The sequence below is a fragment of the Phascolarctos cinereus genome, unplaced genomic scaffold (assembly GCF_003287225.1).
Source record: "Phascolarctos cinereus isolate Bilbo 61053 unplaced genomic scaffold, phaCin_HiC Scaffold_5;HRSCAF=322, whole genome shotgun sequence".
NCBI lineage: Eukaryota > Metazoa > Chordata > Mammalia > Diprotodontia > Phascolarctidae > Phascolarctos > Phascolarctos cinereus.
In genome coordinates this window covers 415,928,706-415,947,982 of record NW_027555958.1, presented here as the reverse complement: position 1 = coordinate 415,947,982, position 19,277 = coordinate 415,928,706, and the positions used below count along the sequence as shown (strand labels likewise).

General features: G+C 41.4%; 2 protein-coding genes and 1 long non-coding RNA gene across 5 annotated transcripts in view; 2 read left to right on the top strand and 1 right to left on the bottom strand.

Annotated features, from left to right (window-relative positions):
• The window catches only part of DNM3 (dynamin 3), a 682,754-nt gene that overhangs the window by 630,365 nt on the left and 33,112 nt on the right, over window positions 1-19,277 (top strand). The window lies entirely within an intron of this gene.
• On the bottom strand, window positions 3,254-8,344 carry PIGC (phosphatidylinositol glycan anchor biosynthesis class C). Of its 3 annotated transcripts, XM_020970520.2 has the most exons (3): window positions 8,255-8,335; window positions 7,608-7,680; window positions 3,254-4,628 (listed from the first exon to the last, which is right to left on the bottom strand). In XM_020970520.2, the coding sequence occupies exon 3, from the start codon at window positions 4,426-4,428 to the stop codon at window positions 3,550-3,552; it is 879 nt and encodes a 292-aa protein (XP_020826179.1). In that variant the 5' UTR covers window positions 4,429-4,628; window positions 7,608-7,680; window positions 8,255-8,335; the 3' UTR covers window positions 3,254-3,549. The 3 variants fall into 3 exon arrangements, with proteins under 3 accessions (XP_020826179.1, XP_020826180.1, XP_020826182.1); XM_020970521.2 differs by lacking the exon at window positions 7,608-7,680 and having other exon boundaries at window positions 8,255-8,344; XM_020970523.2 differs by lacking the exons at window positions 7,608-7,680; window positions 8,255-8,335 and adding an exon at window positions 6,673-6,772.
• On the top strand, window positions 8,399-11,043 carry LOC144457831 (uncharacterized). The gene is made up of 3 exons (XR_013487367.1): window positions 8,399-8,528; window positions 8,869-8,971; window positions 10,947-11,043. It is a non-coding gene; the product is annotated as an uncharacterized LOC144457831 (long non-coding RNA).

Here is a 19,277-nt window from a genome sequence, read left to right as displayed (position 1 = left end):
GTCCTCTTTGAGGTGAACATTAATGGTTAAATATTCTGAACTTAGTAGTCCTTTATGACTGTCATTCATAAACTTGCCCAACTCATTTGTGATTTATTTGTATTTATTGTTTCTCCCATCTCTTGGCAGTAATGTCTATTATCTCATAGCCTATGGTATGAAGGACTAATAGCTTGAATTTCCCACTTAAATTGCAAAATTAAATTATACTACTTCAAAATTGCTAATCAAGTTACAAGGCCATTTTTACCTTATCTATACCAATTATGATTTTTTTAAAAAAATTTTGACTATATTCCTTTTTAGCTCTCACCTTAGATAAGAGATAAATGGGTAGATAAAATATACACATATGTATATATATGTTTGTATGTGTATATATATATGTATGTATGTGTGTGTGTATATATATATATACATATATATACATATATATACATATATACATATATATACATATATACATATATACATATATATATACGTATATATATATATGTTTGCATTTAGTTTGACCTCCTATGGAATTTACTACTTCCTCCATCCATATTCTCATTCTATTTTCCCTTCTCTGGACATTCCAGGATATCCTTAGTCAAGTGTGAGCACCAGAGCTACATAAAGTAGTCCAAATGTGGTTGCATCAGAGTTTACGTCGATATTTGTTACATACGTTCTAGGAAGTTTTCAGTTTTGTTTCCCAAACCTTTCCTCATAATAGCTAATATTGTTTTGTCCACTTTGGGTTAAGGAACACATGGAGCCACTCTCCTTTGGACAAATCAGCAATGACTTGGGTATGTCTTCTCTTGATCAGGGCTAATAGATCAGAATATTTCTTTTTATACCCTAGAATTAACCCTTTTCCTCCTTTTTTGCTACCTGGTGCCTAGGGCCACTTAGCTTGAAAGGATATCCCCAAATACAAAGTTATCTGTATGGATCAGAGTACATACAGAAGAATACTATGAGATAAGACTGGCAACATAGGTTGGAGACCATATTATGGAAAACCTTGAATGTCAGAGTAAAGAGTTTAGAATTTTCTGTATTGACAAAAGGAATTTGAAGGCTTTTTAAGTAGAGGATAGATACAATCAGAGCTATGCCTTCATATGTGGCCCATGAATAAACTCTCATTCAACTATCCCACAGTACTGCCCCAGATAGCAAAATCCTGTGTTCTAATATCAAAGATTCATTGATGTATTCATTTGTCTGAGCTCAAAATTTTAAAAGAACACCCAAGAGACTACATGGCTTAAGACACCAGTCCAACATCCTGACCAAAACCACTTCTCTAAAACATCTTCCCAAAAATAAATAACGCAGTCTCCACAAAGCAATGGAATTTCATTCATTCTATATGAACACCAACCTCAAATGACAAACTTCTCTTGCCCCCTCCATCTGATGCTACCTGAATATCTATAAAGTCTGTGCAGTAGGCAGATGCTAAGTAACCCCAACTTTAAAAGATTCCATAGGTTAAATGATCTAATTCTATGACCTTGTTGAAGCTCTAAATAGGTCAGTACTGTAGTATGACAAGCAAAAAAGGTAACATAATCTGCTGCTGCCTTAATAGACTAGAGAGACGATGCAATCAGCCTTAGAGCACAATCTGGATATTGTGTTCAATTCTGGGCACAAATTTTTGGTAAATTGAAAAGTACACCCAGAGGACTATGAATAGAGTAGTGAAAGGCCATGAGAACATATTATAAGGAACTAACAGAGAGTGATAGCTATCTTTCTAGTATTTGAAGAGCTGCCACATGGAAGAGTAGACTCATTCTACTTGACCAAAAGTGGACCAAAATTAGGAGCAAGGGAAGAATGTTGTAAAGAGGTAAACTCAGACTTGAGATTGAGGAAAACTTAAAAGTCAAACTTGCTGTCTTGTGTGATGGCCATGTATTCCTGTTCATTGGAAGACTTTACCAGGGGTGGGGAACCCTGGGCCTCCAGGCCACATGAATCTAAACTTCAATTCAGTCAAAGGGCAGCACTTGAGGACCAAGAGGGTCACATGTGGCCCTTGCTTCAGAAAATGATTAAATGACCTCATGCGCAGAGATAGTTTAAGTGCAATTCCTTTTCAGGTACAGCCTGAACTAGATGTCCTCTGAAGTCCCTTTCAACTCTGAGATTCTACAATTCTATAAGGATAGCAATTAGTTTTCCAGGATTCCAGTTCAATGTGAATGGTAAACCACCCTCACCACTCCCCAGAAATTATAGGAACACAGGCCTAGAGTTCATTAAAAACTGGAGTATTTTTACCAATCATCTTTCTCTTTTCTATTTATTCATTAATTTCATCAACATTGATTCCTGTCCTGTGTGCAGAGCTCTGTGGTAGAGCCTGAGAGTTACAAGGTTTAGATAACATGCAGTCCTTGCCCCCATAGAGCTCAGAGCCTGGTAGGGGGTAGTACATAACTACAATATGGCTGCTCTGAGCAGTCCCTGGAAGAAGATTGTTACAACAAGAGACATCAGGGAAGTCTTCATGAAATAAGCATGTAATAAAGGGGTTGGAGTTCACACAATGGCTGGGGCCCATTCATCCGAACAGGCCTGCACAATCATGCCAAAGGATCTCGCGCAGCTTGTAAAAAATGTAAAGGAAAACATCTCTACATTTTTCACAAGCCACCCAAAATCCTTTGGTGTGCCCGCAGGCCGTAGGTTGCACTAGATGAAGAGAGCAGCATTCCAAGCCCATGGTACGTTGTAATGGGACACCTCTAGATGGAGAATAGAGAGGAGGAAGTTGTAGGACTCTCCTGCCTACTTCCAAAGGCAGTTTCTTGAGTAGTCCAGTGAGCATAAAGCGGTTGAATGCAGTATGAGCTAATGGAACGTCTAGGATGAGAGGTGAAGGAGTTTTAACTTTATTCAGCAGGCAAGCATGACCTACACTGAAAAGTGAGAATGAGTGTGCCTTATCCATAGCCCATGCCCTTGCAGCTAGGTGGAGCCTGTAGAGCAGTGGGCTTGGAGTCAGGAGGAACTGAGCTCAAATCCAGCCTCTGCATGACCCCGCACAAGGCACTGAACCTTTGTCTGCCGCAGTTTCCTCAGCTGTAAAAACGGATCACAATAGCACCTACTTCCCAGGGTTGTGATGATCAAATGACTTAATAATTATAAAGATCCTAGCACAATGTCTGGCACATAGTACGCACTTCATAAATGTTTATTCCCTTCCCCTGCTTAGAGCAAAATTAAATGAAAGAATGCAGACTTTCAGCTTCAGTTCTTTAATACAAGACTACACCACGCCATTGGCCACAATAAATCTCAAATACACTGTCAGCATCATTGCCAGACCTCTGAGGGACACAGTCCCTTCTGCAGGACGGGGAGACACGACTCATCGCCAATCATCATTACTTCATTCTTCTCCCGCTGCTGTTCTCTCAGACACCTCCCAAGCTTATGCTTTCCCAAAAGACCTTCCCCTCATTGCTGCTTTTTGGGGAGGACTCTGGTCTTTCAGCCTTTAATATCAGAATGTAGGGGCTGCCTGCACCCTCCAAGCTAGGTGAGGAACCTAGACAGGTCTTCCTTGATTTCAGCTTCATCCCAAGGTCCATGAATATTTTCTTTGAAAAGCTGCAAGCGGATGAGATAGTAAGGACAGAGGCAAGAGATGGAGACTAGCAGCAGGGCAAAGAGTATGGCCCCTACACCACTAATGGTTAACAGCCCAGCCAGCGCAAGAAAAGCAAACAGCAGCGTGACCCCCACATAGCTGCATGGGGTACAGGCCTTCAGCTTCTTCTGTAGCATCGGCCACAGGGCAAAGATCTGGATGGCGAATGTCACCATAATGAAGGCATGAAGGGATCGAGGTAGGCGGGAGGCCAGGCAGACGGAGGCAAAGATGGCCATGTTCAGGGACAGAGTGCTAGACACAATAGCAGCATTGGCACCGTAGTCAAAGAAGATAAGATGACCCAAAAGCATGAAAACTGACATGGCATAGATGGTGTCAGTGCTGACAGATTCCGTCAGTGTCTTCAACACCGGGGAAAAACCATAGGTGAACGTGATAAAGACCAGGGCGCTCTTCAGGTCAGCCCACCGTGTGCGCCCACTCTTCTTCCGCCCTGCCCCTCCATCAATGAGGTCAAACAAGACATAGCCAATGAAGGAGGAAGCCAAGCCAGTTCCAAAAAGCCACTGTGGCGCTAGCAGACCCTCATCCATATACCACCAGATGACCACAAAGACGCAGACGCTGCACAGCTGCTGTACCACCACCCCAGACTCGAAGACCACAGACCAGTACCGGTACTTCCGGGCAGAGACGTTCTTGCGCAGTTCTTCCAGAAACCTCTGGTCCACGTAGTTATCGGGGAAGGGCTGACGCTGGTACAGCACCTTCTGCCACCCTGCTCCTCTGCTGCTGGCCATTGGTTGTGAACACAGGCCCTTCTCATCCAAATACAGACTGGATTCAACTGGTGCACAGAAGTCTATGCCCCAGAAGGGCTAGCTCTTCAGGAGGCTACAAGACGTGCCCTCTCTGGAACCTCCATGCTCTTCTGTACCAGATGATTTTCTAGTCAATGTTCATCAGATGTTCCATTAGATGAATAAGGTCAACCAAATTTCTAAGGTGGGGTAGAAAAGAAGTGGGGAAGGAGAGAGAGAGAGACAGAGGCAAGACAGAGAGACAGAGAAAGAGAAGAGGAAGAAAGAGAGAGAGTGCGAAAGAAGAGGAAAGGGGTAGAGGAGGGAGGGAGGGAGACAGAGAGAGAGGGAAGGAGACAGAGAGGATGAGAAGAGAAGAGAAGAGAAGAGAAGAGAAGAGAAGAGAAGAGAAGAGAAGAGAAGAGAAGAGAAGAGAAGAGAAGAGAAGAGAAGAGAAGAGAAGAGAAAACCAGTTAATCTCTGGAAAATGAAATCTTTGGAGATCAACTAAGAAAGAATTAAATATCCTAAATCAAATCTACTTAACCATTAAAATTAGAATAACATAGGTATGGTTATAAACAACTTCAAAAACTTCCCAAATGCATGGCTTTTTTCTAACTATAGTACCTTGAATGCCAATCCTGTCTCTAAAGAGAATAGAATGGTGGTGGTACGATGGGGAAAAAGGGGAAGGGAACAAGTATTTATTAAGTGCCTACTATGTGTCAGACACTAGGCTAAGCTTTTTACCAATATTATTCCCTGTGACTTAGAATCACAGGGCCTGAGCATGAATCCCATCTCAGCCACCTAATACCAGTGTGACTTGAGGCAGGTAATTTCACCCCTCTGATATCTGTTTTCTCAACTATTGCCCGAGGAGGTTGGACTTGATGACTTCTGAAGTCTCTTCCAGCTCTGAATCTATGATGCTAATATATAAGACCTACAGAGCCAAACTCCTCTACACCAAAGGGGCCAAACTCGGGGCCTACTCAAGCTGCTGAGTCTCCCAACCAGGTTAAAATGGACTTGGGAAATGTTTAACAAAATAAATAAAACCCCATACAACATAACGTTAATTTGTGGTTTTCTAAGTCACTAGGGTTTCTATGTGAGTTTGACACCCCTGCTCTAAATCATATTTAGCTTTACAGGAACCTAAATCAGTGTGACAGACACTAGGAAATTGCAGGAATACAAACCAGAACTAAAGAAATACTGCTAAATAAACTACCACTAGCATCTTTCCCTAAGCCCCTTTCCTTTTTAACTAATATTTATTCCTTACCTACCATGTGTTAAGTGCTGGGAAAGAAACCAAATTTTCATAAGATACTATAATCTAATAGGGTCATAAGCTATAGAGAGATAAGACTTTTTGCTCAGAACGGAGCCAAAGAACATTCATCTGTCAACTGAGTCGGAGTTCTTTCTTTCTTTTCTTTTTTAAAACAGCTACAATCCTTTCATATCTGCAGTACTCCTGTGAAGGTGCTGTGAGTCCCATTGAACAGATGGGGACACTAAGGATCTGAAACTTGCCCAGGGTTCCATGTCCAAACTGGAATGACACCTTAAAATCACTAATTGCTCAGCCCTTGGAGGAATACGTATCCCCTCTCTGGGGGGCAGAATCTCTGACATCATCAGTGGCAGCAAACTGGAGACCCCCAGGTAGATTTCTTCATGTTGTAGCAGGGACTCCAGACTCCCATATGATGGCAGAGAAGGGGGCATCAGCACCCAGTGTTCTACACTAGTTCCACCGCCACATACTAGTGGCAGAACCACCCTAATCAGGGCAGTCAAGTAAGCCTGAAAATAAGGAGATCTGCGCTCTGGCCTCACCTCTGCCTATAATTAGGTGTATAACCATTCAGGTTATTATTCAGATATCTATTAACCATTCAGTTTCTTCTTCTATACAATATGGGCATTAAGTTGAGTGACCTCCAAGCTCTATTCCATAGCTACGATTCTATAACCCCATGGATTTCTCAATTGACCTCAACTGAGGTGCTCAGAGTCCCAGTAGGTTCTGCTTTCTAACCCAGGAGGGCAAATGCCTTCACAACCTCCTCTCACTCTGGGAACTATGTACTTCTCTGACTTGAATAGTTTCGTAGAGAGGCGACTTAGGGCAAAAAGCCAAAACCTTAGCCTTGGGAGTCAGAGGGCCTGGGTTTGAATACAGCCCTGTCACTTATTAAATGTGTGAATGTGGACAAGTTTCCTCACCTGCAAAATGACAACTGCAGGACTTCAAAGAAAGCATGGATGTGCTGGAGCCAGCTCATTCAGGCCTGGGAGCTGATTACTAAACTTTCAGCACGACCCTGGAAATTGGGAAACACTACAAGGGAGGACTTGATTTGTTTTGCACTTTGATTAGACTTTCGAAAGTGATGGGCAGAAGGTTAATAATGCAGATTAAGCTTACAAGTGTCCTATGCATACTTTTTTTCTTGGACAGTCAGTTGTTAAACATTAACTAGTACATCCCTACTTCTAAGATACCTTCTGGCTCTAAATCTACAATCCCAAAATCCTAGGGATAGTAATAAGATCAGGATCTAACACAAACAAGCTTTAACATAAGGGAAGGTGCTCAGGCTGATTGTTGTTCAGTCGTTTCAGAAACCCCATTTGGGGTTTTCTTGGCAAAGATACTGGAGCGGTTTGCCATTTCCTTCTCCAGCTCATTTTACAGATGAGGAAACCGAGGCAAACAAGGTTAAATGACTTGCCCAAGGTCATACAGCTAATACGTATCTGACGCCAGGTTTGAATTTAGGAAGACGAGTCTAACTCCAGGCCCAAGGTGTTCAGGACTTGCCATAAATAAGCATTAACAAGATGCTTAGCAATTAAATCAACCCTACCTACTGAAAGCACAAATTGGTCTGTGAATGTATACTGAAATAAATTTTTTTATAAAACCTGAGATTAATTTCAAGTAGCTATTGGAATGATTTATTAAGCATTTTAAAATTTGGCGATCCAAGGCAAGATATGCACATCTTATTTTAATGAAAGAGATGTGCCTTTGGAAAGCTGTCAGATGTCTATCTTGAAACAGCCTGCTATTCTGGTGACTCCCCTAACACAGAAAGTCACAGCAGAGACTCAAGACTCTGAACTTGACTCAACCACTGTATTGTCCTCCAACCTACCTGATTTTCTACATCCCCATTTCCACAGACTGTAAACCAGCCACTTAACCTCTGCGAGCCTCCGTTTCCTCCCCTGTGAAAACGAGACAGTGACACTTCACTACTCTGTACTTCGCACTCCGTAAGCCCCCAAAGGGATCGTGTCACAGTGCTCTTAGGCTGCAGGGTCCGAGACGCGTTCGGCTCGGCGCAGGCTGCCCGACTGCCGCTATGAGAGGCCTCTAGGTGGCAGTGTGGCGCAGGGCACAAGCGGGGGGGGGTGTCAATGGAACGTCACAGGAAGCAAGGGAGGAGGGTTAGAGCTGAGTCTCGAAGGAGCATGCGCTCTTTAAAACGTGAGGGTTCAAATCCCGCTTCAGTGGCGTACCCCGCGAGTGATGTTACCCGTCCCCAGGGCCTAAGCTTCCCCAATACTATAAAATGAGCAGATTGGACTAAACAGCCTAGAGGCGGAAGTCTTGGGTCCCCGGCCCAAGCATCGTTTGATGTCCCCACCCCAGGAGGAACGCTAGGGAGGGGGAGGGGCTGGGCTCCCTCCCTCCCCTTCCCGCCTCCCAAGATAGACGACCCCCGCCCGACCCCCACCCTCGGGTCCAGCCGGGACGCTGACCCCACCCCAGATTCCGGAGGGTCCGCCCCACCCCTACCTGTGGGCCCCGCGGAGGCTCCTCCCCTCGGTCACGGCCAAAGCCACGTCCTCCCAACTCCTTCCTGGGACCGCCCGAGCGCTGCGTGCGCAACCGCAGCCGGGGCCTCCTCCGGCCCCGGCGGCCGCGGCGGTGCTGCCCTCTGGCGCCCCCTCGTGGAGGAAAGAAGGAAGGGTAGGCCCGACTGTGTGGGGAGCCCTGGGCCTAAGTGGGCCGCGAGAGCCCCTGCCTTCGAGGAGCTTAAATTCCAACGGAGAGGCACCACGCACGCTACGTATGTAACACACGCACTGGGTGTGCCGAAAGGCTCGGTGGAGTTTAAGCGTTAGGAGATTAAATAAACTCGTGGGTGGGTGTTTACGTATGGGTGTAAATGTATGTATATTCATGAGCTTTAATACCCTAAAACTGTACCAAGATGTTGGGGACACTGGACCCATACAGGGTGTGTGTGTGTGTGTGTGTGTGTGTGTGTGTGTGTGTGTGTGTGGTATGTACGAGGTATGTATGTACACGTACATACACATATAATCTATGCCGCACGTGGTATAGATACCACACCTTTGGTATCTGGACCATATAGATTAACTGTACTGCATACATACATATTTTAGATGAAAAGTAATCTCAGAGGAAAGACATCAGCACAGACGGGCCAGGGAAAGGCTTCCTGTACAAGTGGGGATTTTAGCCGAGACATGAAGCCAGGATTCAGAGGTGAGGGGGAGATTGTGCCCAAGATTTGCCACCCACCCCTTGGGCTGTCTGGTGGGGTCCCTGCTTAGAATTTTTTAAGTGCGTAAAATACATAAGATTAACAAGAATTCATTTAAATACTGTTGTTAGATAATGGAGTAAAAAAATCAGAGACCCCAGTTTAAGATCCCCTGGCCTAAGTTCACACTAACAGTAAGGGAATCAAGATTTGAACCCAAGTCCCAGAGTGCCTTCCACTGTACTAAACTGCCTCCCTCCATAGGTAATAAAGGATTCCAGACATGCTTCTCCCTAAAAGAGAAAGGGCATATGAAATCAGGCACTGCAGTTGGAGTATTGATAGTAATAGTTCATATGGGTATGGATGGAGTTTTAAGGTTTGCAAGCACTTTCCATGGATTTTCTCATTTGATCCTTGAAACTCTCTTGTGAAGATTGTATACATTACGTACATCATAAAATGTTAAGCCTGGGAGAGACTTTAGAAGTGGCCTTATAGAGCTATCCCCCAATTAATAAATGGTCACAGGATATATAAATAGGCAGTTTTCAGAGGAAGAAATCTAAGTTATCAATAGCCATATGAAAAAATACTCTATCAGTAATAGAAAAAAATGCATATTAAACCATTCACATTGTCAAAGTTAACCCCTAAAAAAGGAAATGATAAATATGCTGGAGGGGTAATGGGAAAACAGATAACACTAATGCACTGTTAGTACAGCTGTGAATTAGTCCAGCCTTTCTGGAAAGTAGTTTGGAACTATGCCCCAAAAGTTATTAAACTGTGCATGCTTTTTGACCTAGTGATACCACTACTAGGTTTATAGTCCCAACTAGATCCAAAAAAGAGGAATACATGTATATTTCATTTATGTATAAAAATATTTATAGCAGCTCTTTTCATGGTGGCCAAGAATTGGAAACTGAGAGGATAGGTACCTTATGTGTTATCTAGTCTTAACTTTCTCATTTTACAGGTAAGGAAAGTGAGGCTCGGGATGGTAAATGACTGACTTGAGGTCACACAACAGCAAATGGCAAAGCCAAGATGTAAACCCAGGTCCTCTCCCCCAAGTCAGCCTACTTTTTTTTTGGCGGCTGCAAGGTAACAGAGAGTTATCTTGACTAGAGTTACGACTTTAGTCTAATGCTAGACTAGTGAGTTAGTTGGTCAATCAATCAGTAAATATTTACTAAGCACTTACTATGTGCCAGGCACTGTGCTAAGCCCTACAGATAGGAAAAGAGGCAAAAGATAGTCCCTGCCCTTGAAGCGATCATAATCTAATGAGAAAAACAACAAGCAAACAGATATGTACAAACAGGTGTATACAGGATGAAAAAGAAATAATCAACAAAGGGAAGGCATTAGAATTAAGAGGGGTTGGGAGAGGCTTCCTGTAGAAGACGAGATTTTTAGCTGGGCCTTTAAGAATACCAGGGAAGCCAGGAGGGATAGATGAGGAGGGAGAGTGTTCCAGGCATGGAAGACTGTGGGAGAAAATGCCTGGAACCAAGAGATGGAAAGTCTTACTCATGGAACAGCCAGAAGGCCAGTGTCACTGACTTGAAGAATACCAACAAGGGGTTAGGTGTAAGAAAGGTGGTGGTTATGAAGGGCTTTGAACACCAAACTGAGGGTTTGGATTTGATCCTGGAGGCAATAGGGCACCAGTAGAATTTTTGAGTAATAGAAGGAGAAGGACCAGTGACCTGTAACACTAAGCTTGGAATTCAGAGAGACCTCAGATCCATTCCTGGCCCCTCTTTAGGAAATGGGTTAACCCTGGGCACACTTTTAAATCTCTCCTAGCCTCATTTTCTCATCTGCAGAATGGGCACTTTCATTACCTACATCACAGGGTTGTTGGGAGGAAATCACTTTGTAAGCTTCAAAATAAGACAGGAATAGGAGCTTTTATTCAGTATAACAAGTTCTGAAATTTTACTAGGCTTGCTTCTTCCTCTCCAGATTCCTTTCAAAGTAGCTATCATAAAGTATGACACAAGAGACATCTTTCCCAGCTTGGTGGGAAGCAAACCCTTGGTCATCACTCTTCAAAAAAGGTAACAAGCTTAGTCACTAAAGCATTGAAGTTTCAAGTCATCTAACAAAGCTTCCAAGGCTGTAGTGATCAGATAACTGACCAGCCCAGCCTTCTCAGCTGTTATCTAGCCCAGGGACAAAAATGTCTTGGAGGATAAAAGTATCTAGTAAATCAGTGATTCCCAAACTCTCTGGGAGGATTCTCCGATTCTGCAGGTCATATATAATGTTTCAGTGAGAACCCTTCAATGCTAATATTTCTAAAATATTAAATATAAAATATCTAAAATATAGTATTACAAATTAACATGCAAGATTAATTATAGAAAGTGAAATGTATATTAAATATGAAAGTATATATGCATCAAAATTATATATTACATTATTTATTACATCTTTCAGCATGGGAATAGGCTTAATTTCTTCTATTTTACTCCCCAAATTCCTTGACCTACCTCATTCCTCAGTTTATACCATATCCTGGGCTAGCGTTTATGGATTCTGTGATTGTATTTCAAAACCTCAAATGTCTTCATGGCCAAATTAGCTTGGGAAGCATTGCAATAGACCAGCGAGAGTATGGTGCCTGAGAATCAGGAATTGTGTCACTGGGGCCAGAATGTCCGGGTTCTAAATTACCATTTGCTTCCTTGTGCTAGAAATGTTGCTCTGTCTAACGTAAATGCACTAGATATCTGGATGTGCAGGCTCCCCTAGAATCATTGGCATCTAATTCTCTAAGCACATGCTCAGGGAGTGAAGCTAACACGTACCTGGCTGGTTCTTTGCCCTGGAAATACAAACTGACTGGCCAGTATTTTCAGACAAATGGTAGGAGTGGTGACAGATCTCTGTAAGAGGATAAACTGGGGAAGCTGAATCCCAGCCAGCCTCCCCCTCTATCTTTACTACTCACATCCCCCCAGAAGCAAATTCCTATCTTTGAAACATTTCAGGATGTCCTCTTTCCTCCTGGTTAGTTAATTGCAAGCTTGCCATTACAAAAGGTCTTGAACCATGATTTCCAAATTTATTAGATTGACATGTTTGATATTATGACAGTCTCTCTGTCTCTCTCTCTCTGTCTCTCTCTCTCTCTCTCTCTCTCTCTCTCTCTCTCTCTCTCTCTCTCTCTCTCTCTCCGCCTCTGTTTTCCCCTCTCTCTCTTCCCCCCTCACTTTCTCACCACCCCACCTCCAAGTTTCACAGCACACAAACTTCTCTATTGAATTAAAGAAAACCTCTCCTTTTTGGTTGGAAGATTTAGAGAGAATTTCCCAGGGCCCCTTGAAATATTTGGAAGCCCCTAGGATGTTAAGAAACTGTTCCTCCCTTAAGGAATTCTTTCCCAATCATATCATGGTACTTTATGGTATTGTGACAATATCATTGGTGTCATAGAATCCCGGAAACATAGAATTCTAGAGTTGAAACCCCTAGGGAGATGCATTAATCCATTCTAAAACAGCACTAGTAAATGATTATCTAGCCTCTTCTTGAATACCTCCAGAGACAGGGAACTCACTCCATATTGATGCAGCCTCAGCCATACTGAGGTAGGAAGCCAACACATTCCATCGTCAGATAGCTTTTAATATCAGAAAGCCCTTTCCTTATATCAAGTGAAAATCTGCCTCCTGTAATTGCCATCCACTAATTCTAGTTCTTCCCTCTGGAACCACATAGAATCAATCTAATAACTCCACGTAATAAGCCCTTCAAATATTTGAGGATAACTATCATAGCCCACTCACCTCTTTTCTAATCTTTCTTTTCTTACAGATTAAGCATCCCAATTCTTTCAATTATTGTTCATTTAATCTGCTTTTAAATGTCCCTCATTTACCATGCCAGTTGTATTTGTCTGAACATACTCTAGCTTATGAATGTTCCGCTTAAAACATAGTAATTGTTACATTGATAAAGAGCTTTAAGGCTTGCAAAGCACTTCCATATATTATCTCATTTGATCCTCACAAGAACCCTATGAGGTAGGTGCTATTATTATCACAAATTACATGTTAGGAAACTGAGGCTGACAGAGGTCAAGTGACTTGCCCAGGGTCACACAACTAGAACAAGTGTCTGAGGCCAGATTGGAATTCAAGTGTGTTCCTAACTCCAAATGCAACCTTCTTTCCACTGCAGCCCCTAGCTGCTATCTAGTACCCAGAACAGAACTCAGTACCCCAAATGTACAGAGTACAGAAGAATTATAACCTCCCTTTATCTGAACATTATGCTTCTATTAATATAGTTCAAGATTACATTAAGGGGTTTTTTTTGTTTATGGTTTATTTGGTATTTTTTGGCCACTGTATCACGCTATCGACTTATATTGAACTCTCAGCCAACTAAAACCCCCATGTCTTTTTCTCATGTAATAGTTTCTAGCCATGACTCTGCCATTTTATACTTGTAAAGACGCTTTTATTTTGTTGTATTTTTTTATTGTCTTTGTTTTTGTTAATTAATTTATTTTTAGTTTTCAATATTCACTTCCATAAGATTTTAAGTTCCAAATTTTCCAGTCTGATGTAGGCTCTACATATACATTCATATTGAACATATTTTCACATTAGTCATGTTGTGAAGAAGAATTAGAACCAATGAGAGGAACCACAAGAAAGAAGAAACAAACAAACAAACAAAAAGAACAAATAGTATGTTTGGATTTGCATTCAGACTCCATAGTTCCTTTTCTGGATGTGGACAGCATTTTCCTTGTGAGTCTTTTGAAGTTGTCTTTGATCCTTGCATTGCTAAGAAGAGATAAGTCTGTCAAAGTCAGTCATCGCACAATATGGCTGTTACTGTATACAATGTTCTCTTGGTTCTGCTCACTTCTTTTGTTGTATTTAAAAAAACACACAAGTAGAATAATTCAAAATTTTGGTCCATATCTATGACTTAATTGGCATAGAGAACTCTAAACAAGGAAGTTCCCTTCATATGTACATATCAGGAATATTTTACAGTCTATCCTGCATTAGAGAATTACCTAGAACACTCGGAAGTGAAATGAGCCAGTATGTGTAAGAGGTAGAGTCTGAACCTTGGTCTTCCTAAGTGTTCTGAATATGGCCCTCTAGTCACTATGTTCCATTACCTTGAATTCATATTTATGTTTATTAAATCTTGTTTTATTCGACTTGGGTTTTTGCTCTAGCTAGCCTGTTGAGGGTTCCTAATTCTCTCATTCAATATATTAGCTTCCCCAGCTTCCTCAGAAAAATCAGATAATCATCCCATCTGTGTCTTTGTCTAGGTTACTGGGATCCTTTGAGATTACAACATCTCTTTCTGAGAATCTTCCTTCCCTCTTGAGCCCTTTTTTCTTTTAAAGTACCTGGCCTTAATGCCAGTCTTTCTCTGAACACTTTGAGCTTTGCCCTCCTAAAATCTAGGGCACTTGTTTGGCCAGATCCTCCTTTCCTTACAAATACTTAGTAACCTGTTCTAGAATTTTGTCTTGATCTTCATCTAATTCACTGACCTGTACTAACAGAATATAATTTCTTCCTTTTTTAAAACATCAAGACTTTTGCCTGTTTCTAGTTTTCTCATTCCTCTCCTATTCTGTACAATTTGTCAAAGATCACTGACAATTCCTTTAGCACCCTGGAGATGTAATCATCCCAGACCAGGAAAATCAACCGATTTACTCTTCTTGCCCTTACAAACCCTTTTCTTGTTGTCTTGATAATTTTTATATAAGATTCAATTCATTCTGGGCTTACCAGCACTGCTCTTGCAAGTCTATGCCACAGACTCCTTGATACTCTTCCTTGCTTAGGGGTCCCTGCTGTCATCTTCTGGAAATTTTCTTTCTGAATCTAAGTTGATTAGAGAGGTTCCCTTAAAAACTATATGGACTCCTTTAGACACCTCCTCCCTGTCTCTCTCCCAGAGATCATTTGTGATTGTAACATTTCTCTCTTGAGATTATCCCTTTCCTCTTGAGCTATCTTCTCTTACAGAGTATCTGGCCATTTGCCAGTCTTTCTCTGAACACTTTGAGTTCTGCCATCCTAAAATCTAGGGTATTTGTTTGGTCAGATCCATCTTTCCTCTCTGTCTCATTCATTCATTCATTCATTCATTCATTCATTCCAATACACTTTTATTAAATCCTGCTTTTTTTTGCAATACAGTGTACATGGAGCTTGGAAAAATAGAAAGATAAATAAAACATGGTCCCTACCTTCAAAGAGTTTGCAGTCTAGTAGAGATGATAATGTGTATTGATAACTTATTTGTCAATAATTGTGACTATAGACTGTTAGAAATGGTAAGAGTATGTGCACTGATAATTTATTTATCAATAATTGTGACTATGGGCTGATGGAAATGGTAAGAGTGAATCTACATTGATTTATCTCAATGGTTCAACTAACAGCAAGTTAAAATTTGGTTCAAATAATATGGAATCAAGTAATAATTTAGAATCTCTGTCAAAGGTCAGCAGAATACATATGTGTTGTTTATAGTTGTAATTGTATGAAAATCCTGTGGAAAAGAAAGATAAACGTGACTAAAGAAACACAGATTTCTAGAGGAAACTACAGTCAGCCACCGAGGACATCTTACTGAGGCTAAGGCATCATTGGTTTCTATGATTCTGTGTGCTAGGCACAGGAGCACTGCATTAATAAGCAGATAAAGCCAAACAACGTTACAGAAAGAGTTTTCACCTGCAAAGGCCACAGAAGTTCTTTCAACTCTTTACAGAGATCCAGGAACCAGAGATAATCTATGGGAATTGCAACCTCTCTGCCTCCTTGGAAGAGTTGGGTGACACTGGTTCAGTGTCCTTCTAGGTTACATATCCCCCCTGCAACTCTTGTCTCTGTGGAATTGGGTGAAGCCCTTTGAATAAAGTGTTAAACTATTTAAAGAATGGTCACATTTAATTGCCTAAAAAATAATTATAGTAAAATGTTAAATGCAGAAGAGAGGTATAAAGGGCTATAAACTCAATTGAGTTTATAGGCCAGGAGTGATCTAGAATGGCTTGGTGAAGATGGAGAGAGGAAGGGTAGTATTTGAACTAGGCCTTTGTGTGGGACAGCGACCCCAACCCAAATTAAACTCAGAGACTTCTCAAAGTGGAAAGCAAAGGTTACCTTTATTACAATCTCGCGAGATGGCTGTCTGCTCCAGAGAGAGAGAGAGAGAGAGGGAGAGAGAGAGAGAGAGAGAGAGAGAGAGAGAGAGAGAGAGAGAGAGAGAGAAGAGGAGAGGGAGGAGAGGGGAGAGGGGAGAGGGGAGAGGGAGAGAGGAGAGAGGGAGAGTGGAGAGAGAGAGAGAGGGGAGAGAGAGAGAGAGAGAGGAGAGAGAGAGAGAGAGAGAGAGAGAGAGAGAGAGAGAGAGAGAGAGAGAGAGAGAGATACCACCTAACAGGGGCCGCCTTATAAAAGCAAGTCAAAGCCAAGGACAAACGGCTCAGGTTGGGGGTGGGCCAGGGCTTATTCTTTCTGTTAAGTGCTTAAAAACAGGGTCTGAGTGGGGGAGGATTTTGAAAGTAGTAATCAAGAATTATTTGACCTTTTGAGGAACCTTCACTTCTGAGAGTTCATTTCTCACACTACCTTCTGAACTCATTACCTTAATTACACTGAGAAGTCTACATTGGGACATCCCATTCACCTTGAAGGGAAGATTAAATTTCAAACATTGTTGATGTGAGGGCAAAGGCATTCCAAATGTTGAGAATGTCCCAGTCAAAGAGGCAGAATCCAGAAAGCACTCAGTATGATCAGGGAGCAGCTAATTAGCTTATTTTAGCTACAGAGTATTGTTTGTTGTTAGTCCTTCATTCTTGAAGAGGAGCGATGACATCAGGAGGGTAGTGTCTTGACTTGCAGGTGAATTGGATTTAAGTGAGGTGAGCTGTTCAAAGTCATCAGCTCCACTCTCTCCTCTAGAGTCATCAGAGTCCATTGGCATGACTGGTGAAGACCCTGATGCAGTGGGAGACCTTGACCTTTTTAAACTAAGGTCTTTTCCAGGTCTCAGTTTATCTGAGGCAACACCCATTCAGTGATTAAAGGCTAAGTAAGAATTGAGGCAAAAGATGGCCTAGTTTGACTTCACAAAAGAATCAGTCTGGGTGGGGAAGACTGTCAGAGTTTCTGTCCAAAGCAGAAACAATTGCTATTTACACTCATTCTGAGCCATCAAAACCCAAACAATGTGCAAGTGAGACTCAGTACTTAAGAGAGAGTAGTGCTTTGTCAGATTAGAATGATAGATTAGAACCTGGTGGTCCTGAATGCCAGGCTAAGGAGTTTGAACTTTTTCAGTAATCAAGGGGAAGCGCAGAAGGTCTTTGAGCAGTGGAGTTATGTAATTAGAGTGGGGCATTAGGAAGATCATCGTAAAACCTAGCATAATATATATTCACTTTCTCCTAGGGTTCCTCTCATGTCCTCTCCAACCACTCTCCCCCCTTCTTAATTCTAATTAAGTCCATAGCAATCCCACTGTCATTTCTTCTACTTTATGAAAGATTATATTGTTCAAAAGGCTAGTCAAGAATTCATCATTTGATCAGACCAACCAATCTGGAGAACAATTTGGAACTATACCCAAAAATATAAAACTGTGTATACCCTTTCACTCAGCAATACCACTACTAGATCTGTTTCCCAAAGAGGTCAAAGAAAAAAGGACCTATTTGTACAAATATATTTATAGCAGCTCTTTTTGTAACAACAAAGAATTGGAAATCAAGGGGATGCCCATCAATTGGGAAATGGCTAAATAAGTTTTGGTATATGATTGTGATGGAATACTATTGTGCTATAAGAAATGCCAAGTGGGATGGTTTCAGAAAAACCTAGAAAGAGTTACATGAACTGATGCCAAGTGAAATGAGCAGAACCAGCAGAGTATTCTATATGGTAACAACAATATTGTAATGATACTCAACTATGAATGACTTTGCTATTCTGATCAGTACAATGATCCAAGGCAATTCCAAGTGACTTGTGATAAAAAATACTATCTACCTCCAGAGAGAGGACTGATGAACTCTGCGTGCAGGTTAAAGCATACTTTTTTCAAACTTTATTTTTCTTGTTCTTTTTGTGTGTGCGTGTCTTTTCTTTTGCAACCTGGCTAATATGAAAATATGTTTTGCATGACTTCTCATATATAATCAATATCATATTGCTTACCTTCTCAAGGGGTGGGGAGGGTTGAAAGGGAAGTTGAGAATTTAAAATTCAAAGTTTTAAAAAATAAATTTTAAAAAGTTTGCATGGAATTGGTAAATACTTACAAAAATATATGTACGTACATATTTATATATATTTATAAATAATTCACCACTTACTCTGCTTTTAACAAATGGGATTTCTTCCATCACCGGATTTCCATGCAAGTTTTGCAGTCTATGCCTGGAAATTAATAGACATTTGCTCTGCCTGGCTGAAAGGTCAATATTATTTTCTTATAATAGTATCACTTCCATTCTCTCTCCTTTTATCCTCACTTAAAAGCTCTGCATGTTGCTGTTCTTAGGATCATGGATTTCTACAAGTGTTAGTTTTTAGTGACTCACAGTGTGATTCCACTACTTTTTTTCTCAAATATGTTCTTATATGGATATAATCTTCTTTAGTTGTGTTGCAGTCATAAGTCCCATCCTTCCCGGTCTTTGTGATTCCTATGATGTTGGATTTCCCTCCTTGCCTTAACATTTCAGGTGTCTTTCATCACCTATACTCTGCACATCAAGCATCTCAGGTCATGGTTATTGCTCTTGACAATTTCCAGTTATTTTTTCTTATGGATTAATAATCGTGACCTTCATCATTATTCTTTTATGTCAGATTTCATTTCCTCCACAGTATCTAGGTTTAGAGTTTTATCTGGACATTTTTTCTCCCTGTATTTTTACCTTAAAGTCCTTTTGATCACATCAGAGTCTATGGGCAAATGAGTCCTTCCCATTCCAGGTATAATGTACTTCGTATAACATTGATACCTCTCTACAATGTCCAAGTCTACCCTGAACAAGAAGTGTGTTCAGGATTTTCACCTTTCCTTCTCCCTCCATGTTGAATCCTTTCACAGACCAACCTATTTGCCCTCACTTGATTCTTCTTTGGCTCCCCAGAATCTTTTACTTGGGATCATAGAATCTAGTCCTGGGGCCTTAGAGATCATTAGTCTAAACCCCAAATTTTGCAGGTGAGGAAACTGAAGCCCTGAGAGGATGTGTTTTGTCCTAGGGAGTAAATAGCAGTT